The 11,688-nt window shown below is 50.3% G+C and overlaps 1 protein-coding gene across 1 annotated transcript; it reads left to right on the top strand.

The window, feature by feature from the left end:
* The first annotated feature begins 6,220 nt into the window (after positions 1-6,220).
* On the top strand, positions 6,221-10,564 carry KCNJ5 (potassium inwardly rectifying channel subfamily J member 5). Its single transcript, XM_077756481.1, has 2 exons — positions 6,221-7,157; positions 10,242-10,564. The coding sequence occupies exons 1-2, from the start codon at positions 6,221-6,223 to the stop codon at positions 10,562-10,564; spliced, it is 1,260 nt and encodes a 419-aa protein (XP_077612607.1).
* The last annotated feature ends 1,124 nt before the right edge of the window (positions 10,565-11,688 follow it).

Genomic DNA, 11,688 nt, shown 5'->3' with positions numbered 1-11,688 from the left:
CCCCCCTCCCCCCCAGTTTCTCTCCTTGGAAATAAAGACAGTGCCTCCCTGTGGAGTAAATGAAGGGCGGAAGCACGATGCTGACACCCAGTAGGCACTAGCGGCTGCCTGCTCTCCTTTCTTCTCCTGAATTGCTTGAAGCTCTTGTACTGCACCCCTACAACTCTACCTTGGATGGAAAATAAACACTGGCATCAGCCTTCATTCAGTCTTCAGGGCAGCCCTCCCTGGTTGGTACTACCATCAGCCCCATTTTGCAGAAAAAGTGACTGAGGCTTAGAGTGGTAACTTCCCCCAAAGTCCCTCAGCTGCAGGTCAAATCAGAAACTGGGCAATCTGATGCCAGGGTCAATTTTCCTAACTACTTATTACCTGGTTCCCCCTTCTATTCTGTGTAAGTGGGTTTTTTTTTCTGGTTTTTGTTTTTGTTTTTGTTTTTGTTTTTGTTTTGTTTGTTGGGTTGTTTGTTTGTTGTTGGTTTTTTTTCTTTTGTTTTTTTTTTTTTTTCCCTGCCACAACAAATGACCACAGACTAAATGGCTTAAAACAACACCCAGGTTTAGGCTTAGGGTTCTTAAGTAAGTAGTCCAGGTAAGACATGACTGTTCTTTGTGCTGAGTCTAACAAGACTAAAATCCAGGTGTAGGCAAGCTACACACATCTTTGGAACTCAAGTTCCTATGATTGTGGCAGAATTTAGTTCTTGGTGGTTATTAGGACCGAGGTCCCTGTTTCCTTGCTGGCTGTCACTAGGGTTTGCTGTCAGCTCCTAGAGGTCACCACGTTCCTTGCCACTTGGGCCCCTCCATCTTCACAGCTAGCCAAGAGCCTCTCCTTCTCATCTAATTCTGCTCATGCCTCTAATCTGCTTCAGGAAAGGCCCAATCCCTTTAAGGGCTTACCTGATTAGGTCTGGCTCACCCCAGATAGGCTCCCTTTTTATTTATTTATTTATTTATTTATTTATTTATTTATTTACTTTTCTTTCACAGTTTATTGTCAAGTTGGTCTCCATAGAACACCCAGTGCTCATTCCAGCAAGTGCCCTCCTCCCCGCCCATCACCTCCCTTCCCCTCCCTCCCACCCCCATCAGCCCTCAGTCTGTTCTCAGTATTCAAGAGTCTGTCTTTCTTAAAGTCAGCTGTGGTGTGTCATGGGAGAGAGTATCCCATACCCAGGTCTGGGGGAATATACAGGGCCTTCTATGGGGGGAGGTAGGAATCATGCGGGCATCTTTGAATTCTGCCCACCTGCACGTGCCTTCTTTATACCCAGCACATACTCCATTGGAAACAACTTTAATACTCCCTGCTGATCTTTTTCTTTCATGTTTATTTCTTTTTGAAAGAAAGAGAGACAGAGCATGAATGGGGCAGGGGCAAAGAGAGACGTAGACACAGAATCTGAAGCAGGTTCCAGAGCCTGATGTGGGGCTTGAACCCATGAATCTCAAGATCATGACCCGAGCGAAAGTTGGATGCTTAACTGACTGAGCCACCTAGAGCTTAATCTTGAAGGTCCTTGAGGGCATTGGGGTAGCCTATTCATCAAGCACTTTGGAGTGTTTTCATAGTTTAACAATAGCCATATAGATTCATGTAGAATAGTATACAAATATTTAGTCTGACATAGGAGTATGTTCTCCTCCATCAACCTTCCTCCAGCCACATCCCATATCCCAAATCTCCAGGAAACAGACATTGACTCAGCATATATAAGAGAGAAAGGAAATCATGAAGGCTGCCTGCTAGTCTCCTTTTCACAATAGGGAAACTGAGTCCAAAACAAAATTCCCACCCTACTGCTCCCTTCTGAAAGCCCTGGTGACTTCCAAATGCAGTTTCTATGCAGAAACTGTGTCTATGACTCCTGACTTTCTAGAAAAAGCATCCCCATGACACGGGACTTTCTTTACTGTGTGTGTCGGTAGGTGGGGGGTGGGGAGTGTTGGGAATTCTTAATACAGAAGTCCATTTAAAAGGATGTCAGATTCACTCAGGCATCATCTAAAATACAACTTCCTTTGATTTTGCCTCCTTTGATTCTTTCTCCATTTGTGCTTTTATATCAAAGAGTTTAAACCACTTTGCTGGACTCCAGGCTCTGTCTTTCCCAAGAGTTTTAATCATGTCGGGGCACAGCTTCCTAGTCACAGACACAGGAGAGGATTACAGATGAATAGAAGCACCGGGCTTGATGAAGTTTAATGAGATTTGCTCAAGTCGGAGCCTTTCCCTGGTCCTGTAGAGAGCGGCTCTCTTATCGGCTTGCTTCCTCTAGTCCAAAGCCTCTCCTCTGCTCAGACCCTTGGGTTCAAAGGGGCAGTGCTAGACTCTAAATGACATGATGGCTGGGTCTGCATTCGCTTCGTTCACTGCTTAATCACCAGTTCTAAGCACAGAAGCTGCACTATAGCAAGCAGTCCTTCTACTAACACTTGACTTGCTGAAATGGGTGCATGAATTAATAGAATAGATCTTGAAAATCTGATTCCAAAAGTTCATCTCCACTGTCCCTGAAAAGTCTTTTCATGTTATGGGCCCATAGCATTGGAGGCCAAGATTTCTAGAATGGGCATTTCGTTTACTCTTAGGAAGAAATCCAGGTAGGAGATGTTCCATACCCATGAGCGTGATACCTGCCCTGCACATGGCCCCCTGGGGGCCTTCCATACTTGACTTAGATGCTCTGTGTCTCTTTCTTCATCTTTAAAATGGGGGTTAATGGGACATTGCATTAAATTTCAATTCAAGGAGAGTTTATGGATCTCTATTTGCATTCACACTTCTGTTTGTTTTAATATAGTCTTTCCCTAGATCCCCATAATGGCCCCCAGAGCTGGAATGGCAGAAAATATTATCTGGGGTTCATAGCAGAGTAGACTGAGGCAAAGAAAGGTAAGACTGTTTTTCTTTGGGTCACAGAACGAGTTTCTTGCAAGCTGGGCTAGAACCCAGACCTCAAACTGGGCTGAGCGAGAACTCACTTCTGCAGATGATTCTAGCACACTTGGAGAACGGACGCCAATATCAAAGCAGAAGGAAACCCTTTCCCTGTCTGCTGAACGCAGAGAATTCTCAGATCTTGACTGAGGCGTCCTAGAAAACCTTTCTCTGTTTCTAGTACAGCGCAAGGCTTTCTCCTACAAGAGCATATGAAAGTATGTTTAAAAATAAAGAAGGAAACAGTGCAGAAAATCAGCAGAAAAGCTGTTTCTCTGGAAGAGCTGGGGCAGGGGAATGTGCTTCCCCAGGTGCCCTAGACAGTGACTCATTCTTGCCAGAATGCGCCTGCCCTTTCCTAGCGTCAGTGGCTTGGGGAGTTCGCAGGCAGCCCTCCTATCAGACCCCTCTCTAGGTTCCATCAGCTGGGGTCCCCAGGAGCATGCAAGGCATTGCAATTAGCAGCAATTCTCATCATTTCTGGGCATCTCTGAGTGAGTCGTCAGTAAACAGTCTTCTACCGAGGGGCAGAGCAACATCATGCTCGGGATTCTGCAAAGCAGGACCACGCATTTTGCTCCTGGTTTCATTTATCTTTGTAACTGCCATGTGAGGGAGCAGGGAGCAGGTGGCCCTGTGCAGAATGGGAAATGGGCAACGGATGTCTGAGACAAACAGCCTTCCTGATGACCCTTCAGTATGATATTTTAAAGGTTACCTTGAAATTGATGCAACTACCAAAGGTCTGCCAGGATCGTCTGACTTTCCATGATGGGTGAAATCTCCCTCCGTGGTTTATAGAACATTCATCTGAGTTTTTCTATCAGGGACACTGCTTTCTCGGAATGGGAGGACCTGTGAAATCAAGACACGTTTACATGTAAAGGTGAAGGGCTGGATAATAGCATCTCTTGAGATGAATTCCCCTAGGATCAGAAGCTCATAGAACTTTCTGGAGCAAGCAGCTCATTAGTCTAAGCAGGAGCCATAGAACATCAATGTCTAGAAGCCATTGTGTGGTGGGTCTGTGAGACCCCAGGCAGGAGCTAAATAGACCTAGATTCAAATCCTAACTCAGTCACTTAGCTGTTTGAGTTTCATTGTCCTTGCCTGAAAATTGGGGGGATCATAACAGTTCCTGTCTAATAGCTTTGTTGTGAGGATTAGAAATGAGCTAATGGGTGTCAATTTCTTAGCACAGGGCCTGGCTCAGAAATTTAAGCTGTGATTACTAACTGTAGAGATTCTCATGGCCTTTCCTAGTTTCAGCAGAGTCTTAAAGTATTTTTATTTTTTTAAATGTGCTTCTTTATTTTGAGAGGGAGAGAGAGCGAGAGAGAGAGAGCTGGAAAGGAACAGAGAGAGGGGGAGAAAGAATCCCAAGCAGGCTTTGTGCTGTCAGCACACAGCCCCATGAGGGGCCCAAACTCACAAACCATGAGTCAAAACCAAGAATCAGACATTTAACTGACTACCCTGGTGCCCCTTCAAGTATTTTCAATGGGAGGGAGCAGAATATCAGAAAAATAGCAGACTCAGTATTACAGGTGTCTGGCTGTTTCTTGAAAGTGTGGCATGTCATCCAAAAACATTTTACAGCCCTTTTTTAAAGTTATTTCTTATTGAGATATATTATTGAGAGAATTGACATGTAACACTGTATTAGTTTCAGGTGTATAACATAATGATTTGATAACTTCATAATTGCAAAAAACGATCACCACAATTACTTTAGTAAACATCCGTCACCACAGGCAATTACAATTTTCTTCTTGTAATAAAGACTTTGAAGACCCACGCCGCCTTAGCATCTTTCAGATACCCAACGCCATACTGTTAACTATAACTGCCATGTGGTACGTTACATCCCCAGGACTTACTTTACAACCAGAAATGTGTACCTTTTGACCACCTTACCCATTTCACTGGCCTCATACGCCCTCTCCCTGGTAACCGCCAACCTGTTCTCTGTGTCTATCAGTTCGGTTTTCATTCATTCGGTTTTGATTCCACATAAAAGTTTGCAGCCCTTTTGAAAGCCTTAGGGGCATTAATATCCTGTCCATTTCAGTTTTTTAGAGGGCAGGGAATTACTGTGGCAAGGTTTTTAATGGCGGGTCTACACTGCAATTTGTACACTTCCATATTAGTGAGTGCTCAGACAGCCACAGACTCCCCACTCAGATGGTAGGAGTGACCACATGGCGAATCAGACACCGAGGGCCTTTTCATTTTTGTCTGCTGCTGAGATCTGAGACAAAGAAGATATAAAGAAAAACACAGACTTTGGGCCCAGGGATCAAGAATCCAGGTTATCAGCTCTCCCACATACATGTTTGGTGGCCCAGGTAGCACTTAATCACTTACCTCTTTGGGACTCTATTTTCTTATTTATTTATTCATTTATTTGATAAGTACTTTTTGAAGATACAGTATGTTCTGGGCTAGCCTCTGGGAATTTGGAATGTATGAGGGAACAAAACAGACACAACTGTGCCCGTGTGGAGCTTACATTCTAACGGAGGGGGAGGGACTATTAGAAATAAATATGATGCTTAAGCAAACAGTGTTTACGTACTGGAGATCCCATGCTCCAGCTCCAGCCAGTTGTGATGACAAGTGACGGTCTGTGTGTAATGCATGGACTATAGCAGGCACTTAGCAAACTGTTGTGATTTTTATTTCCCGAATTGCTCTCAGGTATCTTTAAATCCCTTCAACACGATGTGTGGTTTGCTCCTGTATACTTATTCACCCAAAAAAAACCATTCCTTCCTCCTTCCCTCCTACTTCCCTCCCTCCCTTCCTTCCTCCCTTCCTTATTTCCTCCCTCCCTCCCTCCCTTCTTTCCTTCCTTCCCTTCCTCCTTCCTTCCTTCTTCCCTCCCTCCCTTCCTTCCTTCTCTCCATCTCTCCCTCCCTCCTCTCCTTCCCTCCCTCCCCCCCTTCCTTCTTCTCTCCCTTCCTTCCCTTTCTCTCTTCCTCCCTTCCCTCCCTTCCTCTCTTCCTCCCTTCCCTCCCTTCCATCCTTCCTTCAACAAACAACTATTGAGCTGCTACCATATGCTAGAACCTATACTCATCACCAGGGATACAAGCAAGTAATATAAGAAAACATGATCCCTTTCCTTGAGAACTCCACAGGAGGGTCTATTGTACACTAAATGAGGGGCCTTTGAGAGCACAGAAGCAAAAGTGACCTTGAAGGTGTGTATTTCTGTGAATCAGAACAGTCCACTTCACTGATGATGTCTTTTTGAACTCCACGCATCCCAGCTATGGCTGGCGATTCTAGGAATGCTATGAACCAGGATATGGAGATTGGAGTCACTCCCAGGGATCCTAAGAAGATTCCCAAACAGGCCCGGGATTACATCCCCATTGCCACAGACCGCACTCGCCTGCTGGCAGAAGGCAAGAAGCCGCGGCAGCGCTACATGGAAAAGAGTGGCAAGTGCAACGTCCACCATGGCAACGTCCAAGAAACCTATCGGTACCTGAGCGACCTCTTCACCACCCTGGTGGACCTCAAGTGGCGTTTCAACCTGCTTGTCTTCACGATGGTCTATACCATCACTTGGCTGTTCTTTGGTTTCATTTGGTGGCTGATTGCTTACATCCGAGGCGATCTGGACCATGTTGGTGATCAAGAGTGGATTCCTTGCGTTGAAAACCTCAGTGGCTTTGTGTCTGCCTTCCTGTTCTCCATCGAGACTGAAACCACCATCGGATATGGCTTTCGGGTGATCACAGAGAAGTGTCCAGAGGGGATCATACTCCTCTTGGTCCAGGCCATCCTTGGCTCCATAGTCAATGCATTCATGGTGGGGTGCATGTTTGTCAAGATCAGTCAGCCAAAGAAGAGAGCAGAAACCCTCATGTTTTCCAACAATGCGGTCATTTCCATGAGGGACGAGAAGCTCTGCCTCATGTTCCGGGTGGGTGACCTGCGCAACTCCCACATTGTGGAGGCCTCCATCCGTGCCAAGCTCATCAAGTCCCGGCAGACCAAAGAAGGGGAGTTCATCCCCCTGAACCAGACGGACATCAACGTGGGCTTTGACACTGGGGATGACCGTCTCTTCCTGGTGTCTCCGCTCATCATCTCCCACGAGATCAACGAGAAGAGCCCTTTCTGGGAGATGTCTCGGGCCCAGCTGGATCAGGAGGAGTTTGAGGTCGTGGTCATTCTAGAAGGGATGGTGGAGGCAACAGGTAAGACACTTGATCTTCTTCGGCACAGAACCTCCCAACATGCCCGGGAGCTTAAGTCACCAAGACTAGAAGGTGGAGGTTGGTGCCTGAGAATCCTTGGATGGCACGCTCAGTCAGCCCAATCTCTAACTGTGACCTGAGGGGTGTCGTTAGTCAAGAGGGAGTAATGACAACAGCTAATGCTTACTGAACCCTCCAATTTCCCCACAGAGTTCTAAACTTTCAACATGTCCTATCTCCCTTAATGCCTTCCCACCCCCTATGAGACGATGGTCTTTAAGTCACAGATAAAGAAACAGGAGCACAGACAGGCAGGTTATTGGTCCAGTGTTGTCCAAGAGCAAGTCATAGAGCCAGGATGCCTGTGAAGGCAGGGGGGCCTCAAAACTGGCCCTCGCTTTCAGCAGGCTGCACTGCCCCACCCCATCCCGGAGCACATGTCTACTCAAACAGAGTTCTGTGATCAGATAACTTGGAGAAATACAGTTAAACAGGGTGCACTGGCTTCTTTACAGTAGGACTTCCTGGTATCTTCCTGTGCTGTGAATCCCTCTATAAGAGGAGGCTGAGGGGTGGCATTTCCCAAACACGAGGATTCCCACAGTAATAGATCCTGTTTTGGGAGAGAGGCTATGCCCCAGGGCCGTGGAAGCAGCTCTTCTGGCTGCCCCCCGTCCCCCTCTCCTGGAGAAGCCTGTCCCTAAGCTCCCCTGCGGAAGGCTGGCTGAGTGAACATGGGGCCAGTGAACTTGGAGTATCTACATCCCAGGCAAATGCCCTCTTCACGCCAGTCTGGCACCTCCCTGCTCAGCTGTAAACCCTCACAGGCAGCTGGCAGCCAAGAGCTTCCACCTTTCTTCAAAGGCCAGGGCCTCTGTGTGGGGGCTCCAGGGAGCATGAGCCCCCACTCCCACCACCCCTGCCAGACCTCCTGGGGTGAGGAGCCCTCCAGCAGAACCCTGCACCCTGCTTCTTCTCTCTTCCTCTCCTTGCCTTTTCTCTTCTCTTCACCCAGGAGATAGAGCACTTGGAGAAAACTCACTCAGGCTCAGAATGATAGATAGTTTTCTAATTCTTGCAACAGCACCCCGGGGCACACCAGTCCCATTTAGCAGGTATTGACGCTGCATCGCACAGCTCCCTGCAGACAGGAAGTGTTCGTATTCAGGTCTCTCACTTGCAGATCCAGAGTTTTGTCTACCGCACAGCATTGCCTCCCAAAATTTCAGAGTCCTGTCACAACGATGGCCAAACAAGCCTTCCTCACCTTTCGGGAAGCTGGTGGCTGGGTGGGCAACTCAGACGGGGCATTCACAAACCTTCCCATTTGGAAGGAGCCTGTGGAAGCTGGCCAGGGGTGCCAGCAGGCTCCAGGGACGGGCGCGGAGGGGGCTGCTCGGCCATCTGCTGGGGGCTGGAGCCTGGCCAGACAGCATATGGTGACAGCCGAGGGAGCCCCTGGGGCCAAGGACAGTCAGGGCGCAGGAAGCCTGCAGCAGAGCGGGGGGCTTGCAGGTCATGCCGCCCTTGGTGCTGGGTTCGGGAACAGAACAGAGGCTGAGTTTCTGGAGGAAGGGCTCCACTCTGAGACCACAAAGGAGGGGTCAGTTCAGAGATGTGGGGACACACAGGACAGTTGTGCCTTACACTCCCCTCCACCTACCGTGGAGGGATCAGGTGTTGACCCAGCCAAAATGGGTCTCCATCCCTCAGGGATCCTTCAAAGTCAATGGCCTGCAGGTAACCTGCCCGACCTGGTTGACCTCCTCCCCTCCTGTGAGCACAGGGAGCCCCCGGGAGGCCAGGGAAGGACAGCTGCCACCCACACCTGTTCGCCTCTCCGTGACTTTAATGTCTTAGTTGCCACAGTTTTGGAGCCAAGCACAGGCCATGGATTCAGGCGGATCTTGACCAGCACAGCTCTGACATAACCCGCCTGCGTGCGTTTGGGCAAGTGGCTAACTTGTCAGCAACGTGAGCAAAATGCACCTCAAAGGGTGGCTGGGGGGATGAAGTGGTTACACGGCGTATCGTATGTAAAGCACGGGATCTGGCACCTAGAAGGGCATCTTTTCTTTCCAGATCAGGGACACAGGTGGGCTCTCTAGCTGCAGGGTGGCCCTGCACCACACCCCAATGGGAGGCCCCCAGGAGATGTGGCCCAAAGGAACCCATGGACGCCCTGTACCACTGTCTTCTCCAAAGCCCCCGAGCTTGCAGACATCCTGCCTGGATCTAGGCTGGTCAGTGCCCAGCTCAGGCCTCTACTCCTCTTCTAGGCAGTGACAGGAGACAACAGAATGGAAAGGCCTGGCCCCGGCAGCACCCCAGCAGCAGAAAGCAGGCGTGGTGGGCACTTGGGTCTGATGTGCATGAGACCCCGGCCAGAGAGAGCCCATGCTGGGGAACTAGAGCGCCTTCTCCTTCAGCTCCCAAGAGCGCAAGCCACTATCTTCCTTGGCCAGAAGATTAAATATCAGAAAGCTGCTTTCTTGTGACCCCAAACACAGAGGCTTCCTCATCCATAAACAAAGCTGCTCTCCTCCCTGGAGAGCAAGCAACACCTAAAAATAACATAGGCATGCAAGCGCTGAGCAGACTGGGAATGGAGGCATTAGAGCATGCCGCAGTCAAGGAGCCAAGGTGTGTGTGTGTGTGTGTGTGTGTGTGTGTGTGTGTGTTTGCGCACGCGTGTGAGAGAGAGAGAGAGAATCCCTGTGTGTCCTACATGCCTGTCAGCCTCTCAACATTCGCTCACTCTGACTTTATCTTTGTTCAAATGTTTTTCCTGCCTCTTTGTATCTCAGTCTTCTAGACCTTAATGCATGTCACCGGCTCTGTCTATTCCAGAAGTATCCATCCTAGTCTCTAGGAACCTACTCCAGAATCTTGCATGCTGGTTTCTACTTTTCTGCCTCGGCCACATGCGGGGCTCCTCCAAGGCGAGGGCTGTGTCTTCTCCAGCTTTACTTGCCCAGCAAGCGCATCACAAGTGGAGGTACACAAATGCTGGCTGGCTGGACGATTGGACGGATGGATGATGGATGGGGCTACTCCTAATGCCCGTGCCCTCTGTTCCCCCAGGTATGACTTGCCAGGCACGGAGCTCCTACATGGATACAGAGGTGCTCTGGGGCCACCGATTCACACCAGTCCTCACCTTGGAAAAGGGCTTCTATGAGGTGGATTATAACACCTTCCATGACACCTACGAGACCAACACGCCGAGCTGCTGTGCCAAAGAGCTGGCAGAAATGAAACGGGAAGGCCGGCTCCTCCAGTACCTCCCCAGCCCGCCCCTGCCAGGGGGCTGTGCCGAAACGGAGCTGGATACAGAGGCCGAGCAGGAGGCAGAGGATGAGCCCGAGGGCCTGGGTGGGTCCCGGGAGAACAGGGGTTCGGTGTGAGGATGGTACGTCCCCACGACCTCCCCGCGCTGGCCGCTGTGAGCACAGCACCTGCCGCAGGGCCAGGGGAGGAGGGGGGAATGAGCTGAGTGTGCTGTCGAGGCTCCATGGGGAGGAACCGTATGGCCAGTCCTGGCATCTCCCAGCTCAGGCCTTCCCGAGGACGGGGTCTCTTGCCTGGGCCCCTGTGCCAAGGCTGCCTCTTCCCTCCCGGCCTCTGTCGGCCCTCACGGAAGGCCAGGCCAGGATGGGTTTCCCCACAATGATAGTTACAGAGTGATCTCTGTCTTCCACACACTTCCCTCTGNGCCAGGATCCCCCCCCCCCCCTCCCACTTTGGATCTCACAGAACACCCAGCAGCTCCCCTCCAGGGGCCAGCACCCCTGCCACCCTGAGGCTTGCTGTGGATTCTGGGCAGAGGGATTCTGCCCCCCTGGAAGCTCACACCCCTGGTCCTAGCCTGGCCTCACAGACCTCATGGGTTAAGGTCCATCCACGTCATGCAGGCAGTTCCTTCCACCTCCCAGACCAGTGTCCGCTTCCTGAGAGCTACGGAGCACAAGGCCCTTGATGGTCTGTCCTCATCTGTGACGCATGTGTTTCCTCTGCTGTGTTCTGCGCGTGACAAGCAGCCTGCCCAGATAACTGGTCTCCTGGGAATAACTCTCGGAAGCTGGCCTGGGCCACACAGCAACCCCCCCAGCTCGTGCACAGCTGTCCTGGGCCACTTCCTGGCCATTCCCGATCATACTGTGCCCCGCAGCTCCTGCCCAAAGCAGAACCCAGCAGCTGGTTCTTTTCTAGGACTTTCGGCCCAAGAATCTCAAAGTACCTATAACCTTCGCTGTCGTTTTCTTTCACAGTCTCATCCTGTGGTGCGACCCAGGGAGGAAGCAGGCAAGCGGAGCCAGTACTGAAACCAGGGGAGGGAAGAAAAACAGAGAGGCAAGCAGCTACATTTTTAAAATAGGACTCAGCACCCGTCACTGCCGACGCATGCTGACGTCGGGCTCAGCGCCCTTACCTGAGGGCAGGCAGTTGTGAAGCACAGTGAAGGGGAACCGGGGAGGCTGCGCCCTCAAGCGCAGCTGAGAAGCCCCTGGGCCTCCTCCCTGTAGGCTGG

This window comes from Crocuta crocuta, unplaced genomic scaffold (assembly GCF_008692635.1).
Source record: "Crocuta crocuta isolate KB4526 unplaced genomic scaffold, BGI_CrCroc_1.0 scaffold172, whole genome shotgun sequence".
Taxonomy (NCBI): Eukaryota; Metazoa; Chordata; class Mammalia; order Carnivora; family Hyaenidae; genus Crocuta; species Crocuta crocuta.
This window is presented reverse-complemented; position numbering and strand designations above follow the sequence as displayed.

Coding starts and splice junctions, on each gene's coding strand:
- KCNJ5 (XM_077756481.1), top strand. CDS start 6,221: ATGGCTGGCGATTCTAGGAATGCTATGAACCAGGATATGGAGATTGGA. Junction 7,158..10,241: donor AGGGATGGTGGAGGCAACAG/GTAAGACACTTG, acceptor CTGTTCCCCCAG/GTATGACTTGCCAGGCACGG.